Source organism: Peromyscus californicus, unplaced genomic scaffold, assembly GCF_007827085.1.
Source record: "Peromyscus californicus insignis strain IS unplaced genomic scaffold, ASM782708v3 Scaffold_10__1_contigs__length_136768540, whole genome shotgun sequence".
In the NCBI taxonomy this organism is placed as follows: Eukaryota; Metazoa; Chordata; class Mammalia; order Rodentia; family Cricetidae; genus Peromyscus; species Peromyscus californicus.
In genome coordinates this window covers 97178464-97204142 of record NW_026294391.1, presented here as the reverse complement: position 1 = coordinate 97204142, position 25679 = coordinate 97178464, and the positions used below count along the sequence as shown (strand labels likewise).

Below are 25679 nucleotides of genomic sequence, written 5' to 3'. Positions count from 1 at the left end.
TCTGTGTCAAATTCAATGTTCCATTAGATGCTGAGAAATTCAGATTATTTGTATACTTTAGTTTAAACTTCCATTTTCTGTTTTATCCAATTGCCATAAGACTCAAGTTGTGCTAGAAGAACATAATTTTCAAATACTTATTCATTTCCTCAAAGAATCCTATACAAGAGGTCTGGAAATTATTTTATAATTTGGCATTTTACCTAAGAGAGCATGATCATTAGTTACCTTATACATGTGAGTAACTACCAAGAACATATTTTTTTATATCATGGAAACATTACTAATAACGTTATCTACTGGTTTTACACTTTCATGATACAGAGTGAAAACACCATTCGTATTCTTTAAGACTACTCCATTAAAAGAAATTTAATTTATTCATTTACCTTTTATCTCCAAAGAATGTCCAATTATTGTGCAAAGAAGAAAGAGACCCAGGCATCTGGTATCCACACCCACAAAAGCCATTTCTCCAGGATTTAGTGTGATGAAGGCTCCACTCTAAGAAGGGAGAAGATAACAGGTTGACTTTACCATACTTAAATAGTCGTGTGGGTGAGTGTAACTAATAATATTTCTGGGAGTTCTCTGTGTACTTTCTACCGAAACGAGAAACTGTACCGCTTGAACCATGGAAATGGAAATCAACTTCGGACTGAATGCAGTTGCAACAAGAGGATTCTGGTCCCCTAAGAATCCAAACTAACCCAAATAAAGAAAACTGTAAAATCTCAACCAAACACACTTATTGATACTCTGATTAAGATATAGGGGCTTCCAGAAGCCTTCCTACTGAAATCAAACCCAGCAGAATGTCCCTACTAGTGCATAGGAGAAACTTGGACACCCGTATATTCATAGTAATCATTTCTCCTAGATGTAAACAAAACATACTGAGGTATGCTATTTTCTAAGAAAAATAACAGTATTTGAAATAATCTGACTCTGTAACAAATTCAAAACTCTACATGAAGACCTCAGAAAACTAAGAACTTTGTTCTATTTCTTCATAACTCTTAAGTCATCACTGTCTGCTCTCCACTATCCCAGATTTGCCCATTTTTCCTATCAGTACATATCATTGCCACCTCTCAGCATTTAAGCCTTCTTCACCTCTTCCACCCTGTCTCCTCATCACAACTCTTAACTCTAACTGATCTTGTCATCAAGGACCTTATACAGCCATTCCTGTCTCCAACACATTGTCCACACCACTCACAAGAGGAGTGATACATCTAAAGGGAAAATCGGGACTTCTCTTTTTCTCTTCTAAACTCTAAGAGCATTTCTTTGCCACAGGATGCAAGGTGAGCTTTCCTAGATCTGAAGAACACTGTTTTTATGATCAAAATTTAGAGGATTAACACATACAATTAGCTACTTCATTTTAAAATCTTTTTTTTCATTTTTAAATTATTTGAGAATTTTATACATGTATATAATGAATTTTAGTAATTTTTGGACCTCCATTTCCCTCTGCTAACCTCCCTCCCTCCTGCTGAAACACTTCTCAACAATTCTTCCGTCTACACTTGTGTCTTTTTTCTGCTTATGACAAAGTGAGTTTAGTTAGTGCTGTATACATGAGCATAGATGGGAGATTACTTACTGGAGCAGAGGCAACTTATCAGTGGCTACATTGCCAAAGAAAATGATACACTCTTCCCCAACCACCATTAACTGTTGTGAGTTGCTCAAGAAGAGCCCATTTCCCCGTCTTTGCGGGTCTTATTCAAATAGCCACATCTTCAATGAGTCCAATGGCTATGTCATATCCAGAAGACATTTTACTGTGTGTCTTGTCATATTCAGGCTCCTACATCCTTTCCACTGTGTTTTCTGAGCTTTGGAAAGAGCTATACAGATATGATTGTAACAATTAATGAAAAAGAGGATATGAACTAAAAAAGAACAAGGAGAGGTGTATGGGAGATTTTGTATGTAAGAAAGAGAAGGGGGAAGATGGAATTGTTATAATCTCAAAAATAGAAGAAGAAAATTAAATTATAATTTAGGGGAAAATACCATGCTTAATTTTGCACATTTCTCTTTGAATCTGTATTCTTGGGACTAACTATGTCATGGAAATTTGAGAATTAAAGCTTATGCATTTAATGATTTGTGGACCACCTTTCTGCTCTCCTTCACAGTTTAAGTGGAAGGTACAGCTCTTCTGTTATTCCACCCACTTCAACCAGCTCACCTAAAACATTCCAATATTGACAAACTTCAACTGTGACCCATCAGAGTCTTGGGATCAAATTACTGGATCTTAGTAGAAAGTTTTAAAATCATCTGTCTCATTTCTACCCACTGGCTACTGAAATTGGACTCCAGCTATTAAATACCATTTTCTATATCAGTCCAAAACACTTAAGCATACAAATTAGGATAGATGGCTCTTGGAGCCATTTGTGAATAAGTTTTTAACATAAGTTCCTGAGTTACACCTTGGAGCCAACCTAGGCCTTCCCAAAGGAACAGAAAGACAATTCTATCATTGGCTTCCTGGTTGCAGGACTATCACTAACGCACTGAGATTGGCACTCGTGCACTGGCTCCAGGAATTCTTCACAAGGTAGATGGAAACCTGAAGACAAAAGGAAGGGGAAGTAATGAACGCACACATACACAATCTGAAATGTCTCTGACATACTGAACACATATCAAACAACTCATCTGGACAGAAATCCAATTATTTTTTAATGAAGACCTAACAACAGCCAAAGAGGAAGACTAGCTGTCCAAATCTGTACAACTTATCAGTGGCAGATGAAGGACTAAAAACCAGGTCTTTGGACATCTTTTCAGCAACTAGCCACTTCATTTTCTTGACCTAAGAAGTTAGTCTGCACCTATTGTTCAAAAACCTCAGCACACCCAATTTTCTGCAACCTACTGTCCCTACTCAAGCCAGCTACCATACCATTTACTTTTTATATTATATTTCTCATATAGGAAAACGTCTATAAACATGCATTGAATATAGGGGATTTTGTTTGTTTGTATCGTTTTGCCTGGTAATATCCAAATAAATCTTTTATCTTGCATAAGAACCAAATAGCAAGTCACACTGTCTGTAATAATATCTCCTACAATGCATCCTGAGTACTATGCACTTTACAGGCATTTTTTCACACAACTCTTAAAATCATGCTTGGCCATTCATACTATTTTATGACATCTTAGAAACTAGAGGCTGAGACACACAGAAGTTGAACAACATGCCTCAGGTCACACAGACTGTAAATGCTGAAGCAAGGATTTAAATCTAAATAATGTAGAACCAGAGCTATGGACAAAAATCACTGCTAGGTATTTTCCATGCCTAAGAGAGATAAGAAAGGCAACTTCCTGTTTCTACCCACTTGGTTTTATGTAACACCATTGCTGACACAGGTTCTCGTTGGCAGTCTCCTTCGGAATGGCAAACCTACACTGATTTCCTCTTTTCAGCCTTCCTTCCCCACCTCTAAATATTACAACAAATCTCCTTTGCTCTAAGGTTTGGCTGAGGCTGAGGCTGAAGATTGAACTCAGTGTTAGAAAGTCTCCCTGGCCTGAGCAAGGCTCTGGTTTCCATCACCAGCAACCACACCCACACCCACACCCACCCACACACACACACACACACACACACACACACACACACACACACACACAAAGAGAGACACAGAGAGAGACAGAGAGGAGAGTCATTCATGCATTCACATGCACACACATCAAGAATTGGCTGGATAATCCTTGCATTACTGGAAAAGCTCCAGGTACTTACCAATAATATGCCTTTTCAAGAAATGTATTATCACAGGCAGTTATCACAAGCCCTCTTTGTCCTCTCCTCTCCACATTAGACACTAAATTGAATCTCTACTGTTTTCCTTCCTGCCAGATAATAAGAACACTGAAAAACTTAAGATAGGTGTTCCTGAAATAGCTAGAGGGCCAGGACAAAGATTCCACAAATCACAAGCAAGGAAAGCTTCTGGGTGGTGCTAAATGCCATCTAGGGCAAATTTCTAATTATGACAAAGTATTTTAACAGCTCACAATTACTATTTGGGGGAAACTAATAAGTTTATAGCTGAGAAGTTTACTAGTATGAATAACCACCTATGTTTTATTGGTTCTTAAACTAGTGGCTTAGAAGTAAATTATATCTTCCACCTATAAAATAGAGATAATAATACAAGCCTGGCTGGGGTTTCTCGACGATCAAATCAGATTATGTATATCCAAGTACTCTGAAAATAATAAATTGCTCTATAAACATGAAAGAGGCTTACTTGCAAGGATCTTGCCACTAGTGAGAATTTGAAAATAACTTGCTTCTATCTTGCCCCCTGTTAGATTTTATATCCCAGTGTTGATAACTAGGCACTTATAATTAATCTCCAGTTTCAAGTACCTTTGCTGATCCCTTATTCTGCCTGTATTGATATTTAATGACAATAGTTCTTTGTATTTGTTGAGATTCCAGGAGTTTAAAAGTAGTTTTTTTAAAAAATAGTTTAGCCAGTAGATTTGGAGAATCAGTGTTGCAAACAGTAAGAAGGAAGTGATGTGGTCGGCACAAGGTCCCACAGTTGACAAAAGCCATACAGTTGACAACAGGAGGTGAAGGGAGGAAGAGACAGAAAATGATCTAAGGCAGTGCTTCTCAACCTTCCTAATGCAACGACCCTCTAATACAGTTCCTCATGCTGTGGTCACCTCCAAGCCAAAATGACTTCATTGCTACTTCATACTATAATTTTGCTACTGTCATGAACTGTAATGTAAGTATCTGAGTTTTCCAGGGGTCTTAGGCGACCCATGTGAAAGGGCCATTCAGCCACCCTCCACCCTGAGGGGTCATGACCCACAAATTGAGAACCATTGTTCTAGTGCAATAATATATAATGTGGTGCTTTGTTGATAAAAGAAAACAACGCTTTTCTATGTGGGCATAAAGTAAATAATACCTTTATTCTAAACTACTTAAATCACCATGTTTTTTTTTTCCATTGTAGTTGCTTGCAAAGGAAGTGACTAAGTTCCAGAGACAAATAATTATTTATTATAAGCAAACTAATGGAATTTTATAGTGTCAATAAGTAGCTTTTTAAAGAATACTTCAGGGTTAAAAGGATTAGTGTTACAAAATTTGATATTTTCTATTCACATTTCATTATATCTAAAAATATAAAAGCAATTTATAACAGGACATGGGAAGAAGTAAAATGTTAATATAAGAAAAGGAAGCCGGGCGGTGGTGGTGCACACCTTTAATCCCAGCACTCGGGAGGCAGAGCCAGGCGGATCTCTGTGAGTTCGAGGCCAGCCTGGACTACCAAGTGAGTTCCAGGAAAGGCTACACAGAGAAACCCTGTCTCAAAAAAACAAAAAGAAAGAAAGAAAGAAAGAAAGAAAGAAAGAAAGAAAGAAAGAAAGAAAGAAAGAAAGAAAGAAAGAAAGAAAGAAAGAAAGAAAAAGAAAGAAGAAAAGAAAGAAAGAAAGAAAAAGAAAGAAAGAAAAAGAAAAGGAAAGGGGGGACTTTGATTCCTTGATTAATTGTGATCTGCAGGTGAAACAAGAAACGAATTTGAGAATTTGAGGCTCTAATAGCAACTTTGCCATATGACCTTACAAAACATCATAGGCTCTGTAGTTTACTTAGCCCTTACCAAGGGTCATTCTCTGTACCCAATACTTCATACAGATTACTACATTTAAATTTCTCAAGTGTTGATAGCTGATTTTATCACCTCAATATTAAAAAGGAGGCATTTGAAGTTTAGAAAAAAACATTTCTGAAGGTCATAAAAGCTAAACAAGCAAAGATGTTTATCTTTTTTGAAATCCCATGCACCTTTTAAACAGAGAACAGTCTTCCAACCAGTCTTAGAGATGGTCCATTGTCTTTCATACAAGTTATCCCTACGATGCTGTTCTCAATTGCATCAGTTAGTCTGAAGTACTTCTAGTGCTTCTAGTCATGGTTTTAGGACGTGACTCAAGAGCATTGCTGGATCACTATCTTTCAAGTACACCATCCAACACGTGTAAACTATTCATAGTATCTGGAGTATGGCCATGACTCAGCATCGAAATCAGAATGTCGGGAAGTTGCCAGGTTTTGAGACCTAATAGCATGCTGAGATTGATTCATGCCTCACTAACACTGCAATCAGCCTATGAACTAGTGGTGAGTCAAATGTGCTTTTGATAATAACATGTAAATAACGTGCCCCACAATAAATAAGCAGGTAAGGAATTCTGAATATGATTTCACATACTTTAAAACAAACAACTTTGAACCACACAAATTTATCATGGCTGCCACTAATCAAATCAAGCAAATAATTTCATGCAAAAGTAAGACATAAGGAATATAGGTACATGCTGAATGATTAAGGTAATAGTATGCAAATTAAACACTGGTGGGATCTCTATTTTAACATATCATTTAAGCACTCTGTTAGATACAACATTATTATATTTACATCCTGCTAAGATTGCATGCTGATATCAGTGTTTACTAATATTTACAGAATATGTTCAACAAATCTTATTAAAGCATAAGAGTCATCTTATTCTTTATTCCCCCTTTAGATGGTTTCTGATATGGTATCCTGAGTTCATCTGGCAAGCAAGTTTCCTGAAGTGCTATCCAAGCTACAGAATTTGCCTTAGAGATTCCATACTAATATCTACATTCAAATCATACATTCAAAAATCACCTCTCACATTTCAGCATCTGTGCACAGTTTACACAATTCAAAATTTGTCTCTATTTGAGCAGATCAAATCTTTATTATTCTATAATCCCACCCATCAAAGCAACAAAACACTTTTCATAGTAACCCACTAAAGATCAAGGCTTTACATTTTTACGTAGGGCATCAATTAGAAAATAATTCTTAAAATCATTAAATTGTTATTTTTTAATATACCTTATAGCTGAAGAGCAAAGCACTGTCTTGAGAGAGATCACTGTTCAGGATGTAACAAGCAATCTTCTTCTCTCTCTCTCTCTCTCTCTCTCTCTCTCTCTCTCTCTCTCTCTCTCTCTTTTCTCTCCTCCTCCTCCACCTCCTCCTCCTGCTCCTCCTACTCCTCCTCCTCCTCCTCCTCCTCCTCCTCCTCCTCCTCCTCTTCCTCCTCCTCCTCCTCTGATGCTTTCAAAGACTGATTTGTAAATAGTGTGTCCTGTACCCAAAACATTCACTTCATGTAACTACTTCAAAGGCAAGGAATAGGCTGTCCTCCAGAGCCTCAATTCTCACTACAAACCCAATGCACAATGTGCAACAGTAGGTTTTAGAATCCTTGCTGATAATTCTACCAGTCTGTTCTTTCATGTCTACAAGGTACAGGCTGAAAAAACATGGGATTGGTATTTACTAGATCATAATATATTGCGTCATATTATGTCTTCAGTTATAGAAAAAGTGTTTGCAAACACAATTAAGTATTTATATCACATGTATGCCTTACAGAAATTAATTTTAGAAGCCTATTATCTGCCATGTACTGTTATAAGTACTGGAGATACAGCATTGAACAATAAAAAATATTTGCCTTCATTTCTGGTGTTGGAGACAGATGGTGTACTCATCAAATAATTATAAATTCTACAAAAGAAAGCAAAGCAGGATATCAAGAATGAGAACGGTGGTGGTTCATTTTTGATAGGATGATGAGGGAATGCCTCTCAGAGAAAATGATATTAGGATTCTCAGTGAGGGACTTAGCCAGCATTAGATACAGGGAAGGAATTTTCCAAGGAGAAGAATTTGCACAATCTAAAGCCCTATAGCAGTAATAAGCTTAGTAGTTACAGGAATAGCAAGAGCAGTGAGACAGAGATAGGAAAGGTTGGTTTGGTATTGTGGTTTGATGTGAGGGGTGTGTGTGTGTGTTTGTGTGTGTGTGTGTGTGTGTGTGTGTGTGTGTGTGTGTGTGTGTCTATGTGTGTCTTTGTGTGTCTGTGTCTGTGTATATGTGTAGTTAATGTTGATTTGCTTTTGGAAATAAGGTTTCATGTATCTGGTCCTGGCCTTAAACTTGCTATATAGTGGAAGCTAGCCTTGAACTCCTGATACTCTCATTTCCATCTTCCAAGTGCTGGAATTAGAGAGGCAAGCCATCATACCAGACTTGAGATTAGGAAAGGTTGGAAGATAATTTCATCTACTTAGGCATGCAAGGGGATGTCGCAGTAGTGAATATATATCATTTACTTGTAGTGAAACGGTAAGCAGCTGGACAGCTGTGAGCATATTGATGTGATATAAATTATATTTTGCTTTAATTATTTATGTGTTAGTGTATGCATGCATATGTGCATAGCTATATATGTATGTGTGCACACGTATTGTGGAAGCCAGAGGTTGACATCAGTTATCTTCCTCAGTCACTCTCCATTGTACTTTTTCAGACATGGTCTCCCACTGGATCTGGATCTTGCCAATTTGTCTAGTCTGGTTGGCCAGCAAAACCCAGGAATCCTCCTCATCTGCTTTCCCAGCACTGGGATTACAGAAGACCCATGGCCATCTGCCGAACATTTTACATAGGTGCTGGGATCTGAACACAGGTCTTCATGCCTGTACAGCAGGCATATCAATGGTGGCTTCACCTCCCCAGCCTCATAAATTGTAATTTAGAAAACTATCACATGAAAGGAAATGGTAGAACAGTGACTCAGAGTAAAGCACTTAGTGAATTGGAACAGGTGGACAGCGGCGACGACACGGGGATAATTTCCCGGTGTATTGGGTGAGGGCGACCAGCCCCCACACTTATTTACCCCAGGGACTCTTGAGGAATGAGGGATAAGAGACTTAGTTAGAAATAAAGAGGGGAGAGAAACAGATAGAAAATACAGTATAACCTAGAGAGGGCCTGGATCCTTATCCACCGGCCCAGAGCTTTATTCCAAAGTCTATTTATAACAATGCCGAGGGGTGGGACAAAAGACTTCCCTCTTGCTAGTTACAGTCACCTGGTACCCAGGCCCGTGGTCCAATCAACCTCTTATGCAGTCCTGCTGGGTACAGCCACCAGGAAACCTAGTGGGCTACAACAGGTCCCTCTTCTTTATATTTTAAGAAAAAACTCTTGATGCAACTGCATCAAACTTGACATAATAATGCTAACAAACAGAACTATACAAAATTATATTTCCTACTCTCAACCTTCCTACGAACCTAATCTCAACCTACAAACCTACATCCAAGAACAATTTAATAGAACTATACAAAACATAACATTAATTCACTCAAGTGACACGAAAATATTTTTAAAATTAAATATACTGAGGAATATTAACTCTCCCTTTTCTTTATATTTTAAAGTAAACCTCGCCGGACGGTGGTGGCGCATGCCTTTAATCCCAGCACTCGGGAGGCAGAGCCAGGTGGATCTCTGTGAGTTCAGGGCCAGCCTGGGCTACTGAGTGAGTTCCAGGAAGGCGCAAAGCTACACAGAGAAACCCTGTCTCGGAAAAACCAAAAAAAAAAAAAACCAAACAAACAAACAAACAAACAAAAAAAAAAAACCACTCAAACCTAGTTGGAAAATCTAAATTTCTCTATAAGCAGTTTCATTTTTACATAAACAGTTTCATCACTGTTGATAGCATCTATATAAGTATATTCAAACTGTCCCATTGTAATGAAATCATTACTGTCCATTTCACTTCTTAAGTCCAAAAGTTCAAAAAGAGTTCTGGTACCATTCCTCAAAGTTCCTCTGAGCATTCGTAGTCAGGGCCTGGCTTGTGAGCTGCCCTTAAGTCTGTGTATAGCTGTCAGAGGTGTAATGACTCTGAAGCAAACAGTTCCAAATACAAAAAGTCCCATAACCAAAACTTTTCCGTTCAAGCAAGTCTCTTTGAAATGTTCACTTTCAGCTATCGCTGCGCTTTGCTCCCAGACCAGGCTAGAGAGCTTCACCTCATAGCCACACGGGCTCAAGGCTCCTTCAGCTGCCATTAGCTGAAATTGTGGCCTTCCCAAGGCAACCCCAGCTTTGAGAGGAAAACCCAATTACCTGCGTTGCTGACCGTCCAAGTGCTCAGCAAACTGGGTCCCGGAATCCTGTGTATGCTGTCCTGTTGTACAACGAATGTAGCCTCAGGGCAATTCCATGATTGCAGTCACATCCTGTTGCTGGGAGCTCCAGCTGCAGTCAGTCTCAGCAGTTCCTGCAGTGCCTCAGGCTGGGCTATTCAGCCTGGAGTACGGTTCTCACCTCCATAGCTTCCTGCTTTCCAGCACGTCAGCAGCTTCTGGAAGCAGCCTGGACTCTGTGGTCTCTGCTGTTCACCACTGCTCTGCTCACTGTTCATCTTTCCCCAGGCGACGCAAACCACTGGGCTTTCTCCACCGTTGGCCTTTCTCATGGTGTAGAGTCTCCACGACTGCCGAACCTTGCTGTTCACCTTTCCCACAGCGGGGCATCTCTGCTGGGCTTTCCGAGCTGCTGCCCATCTTTAGCCTCTCTCATAGCTTAGCTTTACGGTTGAAAACCTGCGGACCCTTGGCGCTAGTCGCTGGCTCTGCTTTCGCTGGCTCTTGGCGTCTGTTGCTTGGGAAGCTATGACATTTCATGGGTTTCAGAAGTGGACATGACTTTCTGCTGCTACTTCTTGAAGTTAACAGTATCTGGAGCTGCTTCTTGCCACTATTGGTGGTTTCTGGAACTGCCAAGTCCGCCATCCGCCGTGGATTCTTATCCCTCTATTCAACCTTCACCATATTCTTAGACCTAAAGCCTATATACTCTAAACCTACATTTTTCTGACTAACCCTATGACCTGTTTAAACTTACATTCTATAGGACTACTTTGTAAACCTTACACAAGTCTCATTTAAGCCTACATAATAAACTTACATTTTATAGGACTATTCCTCAAAGCCTAAGTCCTACTCAATCCTTTATATCTACTTTATAAACTGTTATGCCCAAATCGCATCCCCAAAGAAGCCACCAGAGACTTTAGGTACAGACCGCAAAAGCAAAGTTTATTCAAATGAAGTTTACAAGCCTTGGCAGGGGGGCTAGTTCCAAATCTCTCACGCACAGCAGGGAGGTTGGAAGGAGCGCCCCTTTCTCTGTGAGGCTAGTTCTTAAAGGCACAGACCACATAATTCATTTCCCATAACCCGCCTCCCTTTCTTTGGTTCATATCAGTTCTATTTTTTAGTCTTTCATGTTATCTTTATTTCTCATTTGTTCAGCAACCGTGTTTAGGAGTTTTACGAGCTGTCTCCGGGGTTCGGGAAGTTTGGGATGTTTTATGACCACTTAGCCTCTGCCAGATGGTCGAATATCCTGACTCTGTGTTTTTTTAAGTTTCTGTAGCTGATAATGCCACCTGGGAAAAAGGGGTCTAAGTTCTTATCTACACTTAGGAATTCTGGTTCAAGCTCCTCTCTGTCTGTAGGGGACAGAGTGGCGGTGTGTGTGTGTGTGTGTGTGTGTGTGTGTGTGTGTGTGTGTGTGTGTATGTGTGTGTGTGTGTGTTTATTGAGGTTTCACATAAACCTTACCTAAGTCTTACTTACATTCTCTAGGTCTATTTTATAAACCTTAACATCTAGAAGAAACCGTACCTAAGTTTACAATTAGCATCTTTACTTCTAACAGGCTTATTATAGGACTGCCTTGGTTTCTTAAAGAAACTCTATAGGACTATCTTAGCAAAGATATTTCTTAACATCTAGAAAAGATTTTTTAGCTAAATTATGAACAAGACCAGAAGTATGCAAATCATTTCTAAAGTTCAGAGTTTAGTCAGCTTTGATATTATTCTAAAAGTTTTTGAGAGTTTGAAACAAGAGTAAATTTGGTAATGGTTCTTTTAATGCTGGGATTTAGTGAGTTCTGTTGCTATGGAGTTGTAACACTTGTTGCTAGGGAACTGTAACATTCTTGAGACAAAACCACACCCCAAAGTCACCTTTACTGCCACAGAGCTCTCTCAGCTGTTCCAACACCAGCAGAGATGTTCAGCTGCTAACGGTTTCTAACTAGACGCTGTCTCTTTACCCAAATTCATAACAGCTCTCCTGTGCCGTAATTCAGACAAATGTTTCTGTTACAGCAGAACTTTTAGTTTGTTCTACTGAAAAGTCTTGCTTTAGGCTGAGGGTGAAATTCTCGTATTGAACTTCCATAAAGCTCTCAGCAAAAAATTTCTTGCACAGCTATTAGACCATATAAGATACTGTTTCAAACCTGCATTGATGCTACATTTCCCAGAAAACCTTTCGGGTATGCTAGCAAGCTTTCCAGTTCCCTTTACAGGGTTTTGCTTTTGCAATGGGAGATTTTTCTTTCCTAAGCTTGCTTTAAGATGCCTGTGCCACCGTTTAACAGGTATACCTCTCTAATTAGATCTTTTATCTGACCTAGCTCCAGAGCAGTTTTGCCTCTTCATCCGGTGCTCAGACTGTGGCTTATTGCCTTAGGCAAAACTGTTAGGGCTTCACTCCGGGTCAGTGAGGCAAACTGAAAACATTTGTTTCAGAAAGGTCCTGGCCCAACTCCTTCCCCAGATAATGTCTGTGGCAGCTGTACAGCTGCAGCCAAGAGGCTTGGCTTTACCGCTTTATCAGCAGCCCTTCCCATCAGGGAGGTCTCTGCCTGTCTGCAGAGGGATTTCTGACTGCTTTTTGCTGGCTAGAAGAGACAGAGCTTAGAAGAGATTTTGGGGAACTCAAGCCCTGCTTCCCTCATTGCAGGGAGGATTTTTCTGGCTTGAAAGAAGGACAGAACTTAGAGTGGTTTTGCTGTTCTAAGAGGTTTGTCACAGGTGATTTCCTATACTAATTATTATTTTTGTCCTTTACAGAGAGAAAGTTCTGAAAGGCTTTTTAGAGACAGATTTTACAAAGTTTTTTTTTTTTTTTCAAGAGAAAGATTCCTAAGCTTTCCCAAAAATTCTGTTCTCTAAACTTTGGCTTCAGTGTCCTAGAGGGAACTACTTCTCAGGGTACCATGTTTCTATACAGTGGTAGTGTCAGCAGAGTGAAAGTTTCTCAGGCACTGCTGACGGAGCAGAGGATTTTGTTTACCTCGGGGACAATGCCTGCCTGCTTCTCCGATCTTAGATCTAGACTGTCCTGAATCAATGCCCACAGGCCAAGAGCTTCCATGGGAAATTTTTTTTCTGCCTGATAAGCTCAAAGAAGAGTTTTTTTCTACCCGTTAAGCTCAAAGAAGATAGATTTTTTTTTTCCTAGTTTGTGTTCATAGCACCCAAAGTTAGAAGATTGGCATAGGCAACTGATAATTATTTCTGGGACCTGAGGATGATAATTAAGAGTTCAGTTTGCAATCATTACATTTAATCTGCCTGAATAATAATGGTAGAAATAGGTGGATACTTGACTTTACAGAGTACCGGAAGGTCATTGCTGTAAGTACAAGTTTGAGAGCCATGAAACACTCAAAGTACTTAGGCACAATGGAAGGTACTAAGAAGATGAGACAGAACTGACCTGTATGGTAGAGGAGAATTATGGACTAGAACCTTCAAATATAGAAAAGTCAGTATATGAGGACGAAGGTACAAAGGAGGCCAGAACGTTAGTTGGTGGTGTCCCACTTTCTCCCAAGTGGAGAAACTTCTTCCGGGACCAGACAATGACAGGCAGTGTCAGAAGCTCCTGCTAGATGAAGTAAGATGAAGCTTAAGAATAGTCTGTTAGCCGGGTGGTGGTGGCACATGCCTTTAATCCCAGCACTCAGGAGGCAGAGGCAGGTGGATCTCTGTGAGTTCGAGGCCAGCCTGGTCTCCAAAGCGAGTTCCAGGAAAGGCTCAAAGCTACACAGAGAAATCTTGTCTCAAAAAACCAAAGAGAGAGAGAGAGAGAGAGAGAGAGAGAGAGAGAGAGAGAGAGAGAGAGAGAGAGAATAGTCTATTAGATTTAGCAGTAAAAAGGTGAACGGTGCTGTCTCTAATTGACCTCATACAGTAGAATGTCTGAATCACAATAAATTAGAGTTCAAAACACAATGATGGGGCAAAATTTGAAGACAACAAGTGCACGTAGCTGTTAAGAATAGAAAAGAGGGGACGGGGAGATAAGCGGGATCAGGATACTTGATGGAAAATCCACGGAGAATCGATAAAAGTTAAGAAAAAAGAATAGGAAACACAAACAAAGGGTTTTCCCAATTTTTCACACAATTGGTACCATACAAACTATTTCATCCCTGGTCATCCAAATATGTAAGCATTTCTCTCTACCAGTAACCAACCAATTCCCTAACAGACAGCATCTGGGTGTCTAATTTATTTTAAAAAACATGGCAGGTTGAGGGCTGATACAACTTAGCTACAAATCAGGGCTCTGATAACCTCCTTCTTGAGTTACATTCATTTCCTGTGATAGCTCACAAAACTCGAGAAACATTGCCTAAATGTCTCCATTCATTATAAATAATATTACAGAATATGCAGATGAATAATTCAGTGATTGGAATGGTATGTGAGACAGGTCACAGAGCTTCCATGCCTTCTCCAGGCACCTCTGTGTATTCAGCTACCCAGAACACCCTGAACCCAAATCTTGGGGCCTTATGAAGGCTTTAGTGCAGAGGCAGGATTGATGAAAGCGTTGGCCATTGTTGATCAACTTAGTCTTTAACTTTGTCTTCTTTCCCTGGACATAAGACAATTGCATCTGTGGGGAGGAGGTGAGACTTACCACTTAGGAGAGAGCAAGACTTGTGTCCAGGAAATTCAGTCTTTGAAACAAAGATCCTTTCCATCAAAATTACCACATACGTCAGAAAGGGAGGATTTCTCTCATGTGTGAAATCTAGAACAGAAAGAAATTGACATGAAAGAGGAAAGGTACTATTGGTAAGTAGACGGGGATAAGAGAGAGAGAAAGGAGGACACGACAGGGTAAATGTGGAGTAAGTACGATCAAAGTACATTATATGCATGTATGGAAACAGCACAGTGAAACCCACAATTACATGCAATACACACTAATCAAATTTTGAAGACAAACATATAGTGTCATACTATGACAGTCCCATTCAGTCACTAATAATGAGTCCAACCCATCTTCCTATCATGAACAAAAATCAGGGCAAGGTCACTCAAATTTGTAGATTTTCAAACAACACAATGTCTTCTTTGACAAGTTTTCTATGCATTACAGGATTTACATATACGACGAGATCTCTCATTTATTCTCTTTGAAATATGGACACAAAACATCCCATGTAAAGGCTTGCTCCCATCCTGCCCTTCCTTAGATTGTTGGCAGGAACATTTAGTAACAGGATAGTGTTATTTGAGAGATACATGTCAAGGTAATTTAGGATTATTTGTCAAAGGGTATCATGAGAAGTATGAGCATTTGTCTGAGGAAATTAGAATCTTCTGAAGTTTGAGTTGGATGGCTGGCCCAGTGTGTAACTGCTTGCCATATAAGTGTGAGGACCTGAATTTCAAATCCCCAGAACCCATGTAAAAGTTGATTTTGCAGTTCTCTACTCCCAGTGCTGTTATTGAAAGGTAAGTAATAAAGTCAAGAGAATCCTTGGGTGCTCCTGGGCTAGCTAGCCTGGTGTCTGTAGTGGAAAGTGACGGAAGAGTGACCCTGATCTAAACAAAGTAGAAGGGGCAGGCTGAACCCCAATGCTGTCCTCTGACCTCCACATGTGTGCTATGGCAAATATGCATCCACACTCACAAACATGAACGCACGCACATCATACATATTCATATATCACGCAAACTCATGTACATACATGTATTAGCATATATAGACATGCAGACACACACACACAGAAACTACCAAAGTTTAACTTCACCAACGATTACCAACTGTTTCCCATTTGTGCACATTATTTTGTTAACCTGTGTTCCAACTTATTGCATTTTTAATCAACAGTATTACTTTTGAAAACCTGGAGTCAACATGATAGCTCATGAGTAAAGGTGCTCACTCCCAAAACTGATGACCAGAGTTCAATTCCCAGAACCCATATAGAGGAACAAGAGAAACGATTACCACAAGTTGTCCTCTGACCCCTATAGGAGTGTCATGGTACATGTGGCGACACACAACACCTATGCACACACACACACAAAATACAGATAGATAGATAGATAGATAGATAGATAGACAGACAGACAGATAGATAGATAGATAGATAGATAGATCGATGATAGATAAATGATAGATAGATAGATAATAGACAGATAGATAGATAAATGATAGATAGATAGATAGAAGATAGATAGATAGATAGATAGATAGATAGATAGATAGATAGATAGATAGATGGATGGATGGATAGATGATAGATGATAGAGGGATGGATAGATAGATAAAAGATGGATGGATAGATAGATGGATAGATAGATGATAAATGGATAGATATAGATAGATATGTGATAGATAATAGATAAATAGATGAGAGATAGATAAATAGATAGAGATAGATGGGTGGTAGATAGGTAGATTGATAAATAGATAAATAGATGATAGATAGATAGATAGACAGATAGACAGATAGATAGATACATAGATACATAGTTGATAGACAGACAGGCCTAAAAGGATGGCTCAGCACATAAGAATAAGCATTCCTTCAATAGACTCTAACACTAATTTGGAATCACCAAAGCATATATTCACACAAAGACAAATAACAAAGGAATAAAAAAATAAACCTACTATTACTCCACAATATTGAATATCTCTATTTTCTGGACGCAGTCTGAAATTTCATTTGTTTTCTTCCATGTATGTTTTCTGTAGAAAGCCATGAGAAACCATTTTAACTATATTTTTACACAAACGTTTTAAAAATATTTGCTGGCTGAAATATAATTGAAGGTCTGAACCAGTGGAGCACCAGAAATAAATTCTGAATTAAAAATGAAGAACAAGAATGAAGTGTGTGCTACTAGCCTTTCCCACCTTATTCGTTTCTGCTTTGGTGTCTTGAAAACCATCAGGGATAAAATAATATGGCGGAACACAGTCAAAAAGAGTTAGAGTAAGTGCATTCCTCTAGGCGGGATTGTGTTTGCTTTGCTTTAGCCCAGAAGGCAAAACATGGAGAGTCACACCACTTCAGCTCCTTGCCATTGGCTTCTTCCTCCTGCACTGTAATCTTCAGGCTGATTCCTCTTGCCATCTCCTTTCCAATATTCTTAACCACATATCTCCCTCTTACCCTCCTTTTCTACAGAGTATATAAAGCAGAAACTTGCCACTAGTCACTCGATTTTCAGCTTGTTAAGCTCCAGGGTCACTAGGTAAACACAACCAGCTTGCATGAGTAGATGGGAGGGGGAATTCCAGACCCCTTGTAGGGATCTGGGGATGTGGTTCTGGAGAAGGAACCTTTTCTGACAGGTCCCAGTCCCTGAATTCCACCTGTAGCACAGCTCAAGGGGAAAGCCATTTGTAAAAGAAAAAAAGGCAAGCCACACAGAAGGCCAGGCAGACAGAAAGGAGAGGGGATGGCAGGGAGAGAGTTAAATGGATGACAGACATTTGGCCACAGTGGCTAGCAACCAGGCCTGAGACCCTGACCACCTCCCAGAGATGAGGGACACAGTTTGTGTGGTCTCCAGAACTGAGCTGTGGATACCGCTAGGGAGGCTTAGAAAAAAACTAGGGGGTTCCTGGGTGACCTTGTGCACCACGGTACTGACAGGCAGGCATGCACACACGCAGGAAAAGTTCTGCACAACGACCCAGACGCAGCCCAGGCTGCACAATCCCCTGCAGGAGGTCCTCTCCTGCTGCCAGACATGGCAGCCACAGGACCCAGCTCCCATGACCAGGAAGCCAAGCCTCATGGCGCAAAGAGCTGGTCACCTAAACCCTGCTTCCTCCTCCAGCTCTCCTGGCTCATGGAGCAGGGAAGAGAACCGCTTTGGTCTTGAGGGACCCAGGCTGGAGCCCTTCCCTAGCGGGCCGCCTCCATTTCCAGGGAAGCACAGGGACTTGCTGGCAAAATCGGCAAACTGAATCCGCGTGATGGCAGCAGTGCACCGAGAATGCCAATGGCCAAGGGTGCAGGCTGCTCTATCTCCGCCCTTCGCAAAGCAAAAAAATTTAAAAAAAAAAAAAGAGTTCTCCTGCCCAGTTCCAAGATGGAGGCCAACCCTGTAGGAAGGGACTGGACACACATGAGGCTCTAGGGCTGCTGCTAGGGATCCCAGGGTGTTCAGCGGGTGGGGTGCGGTGGGCACATGAAGGATACTGACCTTAACACTTCCTCCATGCCCTGCACTGCCCTGAGACACTTGGCTTTGGGCACATGCCAGCCCATGATGGCCCCGCCTGAGGGTATCATGTAGTACCTGGAGAGGGGGCGGGTGGTGGAGGGTGTCACTGAGGGGGCCAAGTGGGGAGTGTGTGCATGTGGGCGCAGAAGCACTTGAGAGCCCGCACCAGACCCTAAGGGAATCCTACACAAACCACATGCCAATCTGGACTGTAGGGAAGGAGCCTCAGAAACATACTCATGGATTTGGGGACCAGAGGCTGAGCATCACCCCCTAGCTGCCAAACCAGGGTATTCTCACAGCTGCATCCCTGCCCTCGCCCCACCCTCACCCCAAACACACAAACACACACACACACACACACACACACACACACACACACACACACACACACACACACGCACACACACACACAGCAGCAGCTTTGAGAGATCCAGCAGCTGTCTACATGACTCCACCCACCAGGGTGACCAGTACAGCTGCCAGGATGGCCTTGGGTCTGCTGACCCAAGCTTCAAGGTCAAGGGACCAGCCAAGAGGGGCCTCCCATGCTGACCCCGGTCCTGCTAGGGCAGTGGGTTGGTGGTGTCCCAGAACCGAGAGCACACGCGGAGGTGTGAAAACAAGGGAGGAGACCACCCGACTCAATGGGACCCTAGGCCCAGCATGGGCTTCCCACCTGGCAGAAGGCCGCTCATGGATGGACACAAGGGTAAAGGACAGGCAGCTGTGTTCACTGGTCAGGGCTCCAGGGTCGGTGGCCTGAGCCCCGTGGCCCATGGTCCCATGGTCTAATATTGAGATGGGAGAGGAGAAGGGCTTCCTTCCAAAACCTTGGCCTTGGTAGTGATGTGCGTTCAGGTGGATGCTGCCCTACATCATCCGAAGCAGGGAGCACTAGGGTCCGGGGACATCCACAACCTCGCCTCAACAGGCAGGCCGACCAGGTCCCTGAGGAGGAGACAAGGACACATCAAAAGAAGAAACATTGCACCCACCTGCCCTCTTGTCACCAAACCCTGGGCCCCGGCCCCCACCTTAACCGTCTCCTAGGCAGCACCAGGCAACCATTCTGACCTACCTCCAGCTCTGTCACAATCCCTCTCCTCTGCACAGTCCTCTGCCTCCCAAACCTAACCTCCCACCTCCCCACCCTACCCTACACCAACTACCAGGCCCCACACAGGAAACTTCTCTTTCCCTTCTCTAACTTCCCCAAGACCCTGTCAGGCACGGAACTCTCTGTATCCTCTGTGGACACCCACCTACCTGTGGCAGGGCCTAGGCACACACAGGACTCAGTTCTCTCAAGAGATTCAAGTGGACCAAGGACGGGCAACATAGAACCTGAGGGAAGTAAGCAATTCTCACTCTTAACACCAGGATGACTGCAGCACACACCCACCCTGTCTGTCCTTATGGATATCCCACAACATTCCAGGTGTCCTACACACAATTCCCTCCAGGGGCCCAGACCCATGCAACAGAAAAAAGTGTCCACAGACAGAGTGGGTCTGCCCACCAGCCTGCATGAAAAACACCAACAATCACGAAAACACCCAACAGCCCACATGCAGATTCTCATTTGCTCTCCCACCCTCTCTCATCCTGTCCCGCACCCCTCTCTCTCCCTGTCGCCCCCCCTCATTTATCTATCCTCCTCTACCTCCACCTCTACCTCTATCTCTGTCTTTCTCTATCCTTCGCTCCTATGTACCGTCCCATCCCTGGTATCCACGGTAGCTAGGCCATGTTCACTTGGGAAATGCTTTGCACTCCCCAACAGGAAGCCTTCCTTCCATGAGCACTGAAAGTCTCCAGAGGACCTCTTCCACACTGCTGACATCTTCCATGACAGAGACTAGAAGAAAATCACCCTCCCTGCCACCTGGAGACAAATCAATCTATGCTCTTCCAAATCTCCCTCTCTTCAAAGCCTCCTGGAGACATTTGCTTAGGTTAAAAAGGGAACTTCCTGGGGCGTCGGGTGGGGTTGCAGGCCCTGACTTCCTAGATCTGCCTGGCAGGCCACTTCAAAGGCCTGTCCTGCCACCATTCTGATGGTTCCTACACAACCCTCTCATCCACCATGCCACCACATGCAACTGTGCCCCAACTCACATACAGAATGCACCAATCCAAACCTTGTGCTCACCTGAGCTGGAACTGAGAGATGGAACCCTAAAAGGCCTCCCCAAGATGCAAAACTGTCCTACACCTCAACCCTGGCCTGACTACCATAACTATTAAATACTGTGCCTCACAGGCACTGGTAATGGGCAATCACAGGAATAGGCCACAACAAATCCAGGCCTACAGAAACACCCAATACACACACACACACACACACACACACACACACACACACACACACACACACCCACACACACAAACACACACACACAGAGCAGTTCTAGGACTACAGATAGTATCCTCTGTTAATTTCAGAGCCTTCTTTAAGTGTTCTTCCTGCTGAGATATTTTCTGGAGAGGACAGTGCAGGACAAGGGGCTATTGGACCTTGGACCCTGGGAGGTCTCCCTGGGTTTAAGGCAAAGAGAGCTAGGCAGGAGAACACAGGAAGGAGTATGCGGCCTGCATGTGTGTCCTGCATGACCCAGAGGAGGCATGTCAGGGGAGGCAGCGACCATGAAACCTGGCCACCATGGTACCTAAGTCCTGCCTGGCCTCTTTGTGAGCAGCCCTGAGTCCAAACCCTGCTCTAGCTGCTTCTACTGGGATTCAAATTGAGACTCCACACTGCCTTACTGGGTACACACAACCAGCTTACATAAGATAATGATGGGGGCGGGGGGGGGCACCTCACATATCACTTGTAGGATTCAGGGGTTTGGCTTTGGAGAAGGAACCTTTTCTAACAGGTCCCAGTCCCTGAATTCCACCTGTAGCACAGCTCAAGGGGAAAGCCATTTGTAAAATAAACAAAAGGCAAGCCAGAGAGAAGGCCAGACAGACAGAGAGGAGAGGGGGGCTGTCAGGAGAAGTTAAATGGATGACAGACATTTGGTCAAGGTGGCTAGCAACCAGGCCTGAGATCCTAAGCACCTCTCAGAGATGCAGAGCAGATTTTGTGTGGTCTTCTGATGTGAGCTGCGGATACTGCTAGGGAGGGTCAGACAAAAGCTAGGGGGTCCCCGGTAGCCTTGTGCACCACGGTACAGGCAGGCACGCTGGCACTCTGGGAGGAAATTTACCCAAAACGACCATGATGCAGCACAGGCTGCACAATCCCCTGCAGAGAGGTCCTCCCCTGCTGCCAGACATGGTGGCCACAGGACCCGGGAGGCTGTGCTTCTGTGACCTGCAAGCCAAGCCTCGTGGCGCCTTCCCGGAGCTGGTCACCTGGACCCTGCTTCCTCCGCCAGCTCTCCTGGGTCATGAGGCTGTGAAGAGAACCGCTTTGGTCCTGGGGGACCCGGGCGGGAGCCCTTCCCTAGCCGGCCGCCTCCATTTCCAGGGAAGCACAGAAACTTGCTGGAGGAATCGGCAACCTGAATCCGCATGATGGCAGCAGAGCACCGAGAATGCCAATTGCCAAGGGACAAGGGTGCTCTCCCTCCGCCCTTCGCAAAGCAAAAAAAATTTAAAAAAAAATTTAAAAAATGCCAGATTTCTCCTGCCAAGCACCAAGATGGAGTCCAACCATGCAGGCCTGAACTGGACAGACATGAGACTCTAAGGCTGCTGCTAGGGATCCCAGGGTGTTCAGCGGGTGGGGGTGCGGTGGGCAGATGGAGGTTACCAACCTTAACAGGTTCCTCCATGCCCTGCACTGAGACACTTGGCTTTGGGCAAATGCCAGCCCATGAAGGCCCCGTCTGAGGGTAATTTGGTACATGGAGAGGAGGCGGGTGGTGGAGGGTGTGATGGAGGGGGCCAAGTGGGGAGCGTGTGGATGTGGGTGCAGAAGCACTTGAGAGTCCGCACCAGACCCTAAGGTTATCCTACACAAACCACATGCCAATCTGGACTATAGGGAAGGAGCCTCAGAAACATACTCATGGATTTGGGGATCAGAGGCTGAGCGTCGCCCCCTAGCTGCCAAACCAGGGTATTCTCACAGCTGCATGCCTGCCCTCGCCCCGCCCTCACCCCAAACACACACACACACACACACACACACACACACACACACACACACACACACACACATACACACACACAGCAGCTTTGAGACATCCAGCAGCTGTCTACATGACCCCACCCACAAGGGTGACCAGTACAGCTGCCAGGATGGCCTTGGGTCTGCTGACCCCAAGCATCCAGGTCAAGGTGCCAGCCAAGAGGGGCCTCCCAGGCTAACCCCTGTCCAGCTACGGCAGTGGGTTACTGGTGTCCCAGTTCCGAGACCACAAGGAATGTGTGACAACAAGGGAGACGACCACCCAACTCAATGGGATCCTAGGCCCAGCACTGGCATCCTACCTGGCAGAAGGCCGCTCCTGGATGGACACAAGGGTAAAGGACAGGCAGCTGTGTTCACCGGTCAGGGCTCCAGGGTTGCGGCCTGAGTCCCGTGGCCCATGGTCCCATGGTCTAATATTGAGATGGGAGAAGAGAAGGGCTTCCTTCCAAAACCTTGGCGTCCGTGCTGAAATGCATTCAGGTGGATGCTGCCCAACATCATCCGAAGCAGGGACCACTAGGGTACGGAGACATCCACAACCTCGCCTCAAAAGGCAGGCCGTCCAGGTCCCTGAGGAGGAGACAAGGACACATCAAAAGAAGAAACATTGCGCGCACCTGCCCTCTTGTCACCAAACCCTGGGCCCCGGCCCCAACTTAACCGTCTCCTAGGCAGCACCAGGCAACCATTCTGACCTACCTCCAGCACTGTCACAATCCCTCTCCTCTGCACAGTCCTCTGCCTTCCAAACCTAACCTCCCACCTCCCTACCCTACCCTACACCAACTACCAGGCACCACACAGGAAACTTCTTTTTCCCATCTCTGACTTCCCCAAGGCCCTGTCAGGCACGGAACTCTCTGTATCCTCTGTGGACACCCACCTGCCTGTGGCAGGGCCTAGGCACACACAAGACTCAGCTCTCTCAAGAGATTCAACTGGCCCGAGGACAGCAACATAGAATTAAGGGACAAGAAGTAATTCTCACTCTTAACACCAACACCAGGATGCCTGCTTCACACACCCACCCTGTCTGTCCTTATGGATATCCCACAACATTCCAGGTGTCCTACACACAATTCCCTCAGGGCCCCAGACCCATGGAACAGAAAAAAGTGTCCACAGACAGAGTGGGTCTGCCCACCAGCCTACATGAAAAAAACACCAACAATCACGAAAACACCCAACAGCCCACATGCAGATTCTCATTTGCTCTCCCACCCTCTCTCATCCTGTCCCGCCCCCTCTCTCTCCCTGTCGCCCCCCCCCATTTATCTATCCTCCTCTACCTCCACCTCTACCTCTATCTCTGTCTTTCTCTATCCTTCTTCCTATGTACCGTCCCATCCCTGGTATCCACGGTAGCTAGGCCATGTTCCCTTGGGAAATGCTTTCCACTCCCCAACAGGAAGCCTTCCTTCCATGAGCACTGAAAGTCTCCAGAGGACCTCCTCCACACTGCTGACATCTTCCATCATGGAGCCTCGAAGAAAATCACTCTCCCTGCCACCTGGAGACAAGCCTGTCTATGCTCTTCCAAATCTGCTTCTCTACAAAGCCTCATGGAGACATTTGCTTAGGATAAAAAGGGAGCTTCCTGGTGCCTTAGTGAGGGTGGAGGCCCTGACTTCCTAGACCTGCCTGGCAGGCCACTCCAATGGAGGGTCCCACCACCTTTCCAATGGTTCTTACACAATGCTCTCATCCACCATGCCCCGGCAAGGCCTGAGCCCCAAACCACACACACGATGCACCACTCCAAACCTTGTGCTCACCTGAGCTGGAGCTGAAGGAGAGAGCCCTAGAAGGCTTCCCCTGCATGCAAACCTGTCCTTCCTCTACATCCCAGAGCTGACCACCATAACTGTTACATACTGTGCCTCTCAGCCATTGCTTATGGCTTCTCACAGGACTAGGCCACAATAATCCCAGGTATACACAAACACCCAACACACACACACACACACACACACACACACACACACACACACACACACTCACAAACACTCCTCCATGCGTAGCAGTTCTAGGACTCTAGATAGAGCTTTCTGTTAATTTCAGAGCCTTCTCTAAGTATTCTTCCTGCTGAGATGAGGCCTGCACAGGGGAGTGAGTGCAGGACAAGGGGATTTGTGACCTTTGACCCTGGGAGGTCTCCCTGGGTTTAAGGCAGAGTGAGCTACGCAGGAGAACACAGGAAGGAGTATGCGGTCTGCATGTGTGTCCTGCATAACACAGAGGAGGCTTGTCGGGGGAGGCAGGGACCATGAAACCTGGCCACCACGGTACCTACGTTCTGCCATGCCTGTTTATGAGCACCCCTGTGTCCAAATCCTGTTCGAGCTGCTTCTACTGGGATTCACTTTGAGCCACCACACTGCCTTGCTGGGTACACACAACCACCTTGCATAGGATGATGATGGGGGGGGGGCTTTAAGACCCCTTGTAGGGATCTGGGGATGTGGCTCTGCAGCAGGAACCTTTTCTGACAGGTCCCAGTCGCTGAATTCCACCTATAGCACAGCTCAAGGGGAAACCCTGTAAAAGGAACAAAAGGAAAGCCAGAGAGAAGGCCTGGCAGCCAGAGAGGAGAGGGGATGGCAGGGAGAGAGTTAAATGGATGACAGACATTTGGCCAAGGTGGCTAGCAACCAGGCCTGAGACCCTGAGTACCTCCCAGAGATGCAGGACAGAGTTTGTGTGGTCTCCGGAAATGAGCTGTGGATACCGCTAGGGAGGCTCAGACAAAAGTTAGGGGGTCCCAGGGTGGACTTGTGCACCACAGTAAGGGCAGGCGGTCCGGCACACGGGTAGGAAATCTCCCCAAAACGACCATGATGCAGCCCAGGCTGCACAATCCCCTGTGGAGAGGTCCTCTGCTGTGGCCAGACATGGCGGCCAAAGGACCCTGGAGGCTGTGCTTCCTTGACCTGCAAGCCAAGCCTCCTGGCGCCCGCCCGGAGCTAGTCTCCTGGACCCTGCTTCCTCCTCCAGCTCTCCTGGCTCATGGAGTGGGAAAGAGAACCGCTTTGGTCCTGTGGGACCCAGGCGGGAGCCCTTCCATAGCCTGCGGCCTCCATTTCCAGGGAAGCACAGGGCCTTGCTGGTGGAATGGGCAAACTGAATCCGCATGATGGCAGGAGTGCACCGAGAATGCCAATGGCCAAGGGTGCAGGGTGCTCTCCCTCCGTCCTTCGCAACGCAAAAAAGTTTACAAAAAATTTAAAAAAAAAAAAAAAAAGAGTTCTCCTGCTAAGTTCCAAC

General features: G+C 44.4%; 1 protein-coding gene across 3 annotated transcripts in view; it reads right to left on the bottom strand.

The window, feature by feature from the left end:
* LOC128110079 (interleukin-13 receptor subunit alpha-2-like) overlaps positions 1 to 25679 on the bottom strand; it is a 128398-nt gene that overhangs the window by 14326 nt on the left and 88393 nt on the right. For all 3 annotated transcript variants that reach the window (XM_052737840.1, XM_052737848.1, XM_052737858.1), the window contains 6 exons: positions 22715 to 22985; positions 19538 to 19615; positions 18948 to 19219; positions 16701 to 16778; positions 14709 to 14822; positions 390 to 504 (listed from right to left, as the gene is read on the bottom strand). In XM_052737840.1, the coding sequence (XP_052593800.1) occupies positions 390 to 471 (82 nt within the window). In that variant the 5' untranslated portion in view covers positions 472 to 504; positions 14709 to 14822; positions 16701 to 16778; ... (1 more) ...; positions 19538 to 19615; positions 22715 to 22985. The remainder of the gene's footprint in view (positions 1 to 389; positions 505 to 14708; positions 14823 to 16700; positions 16779 to 18947; positions 19220 to 19537; positions 19616 to 22714; positions 22986 to 25679) is intronic.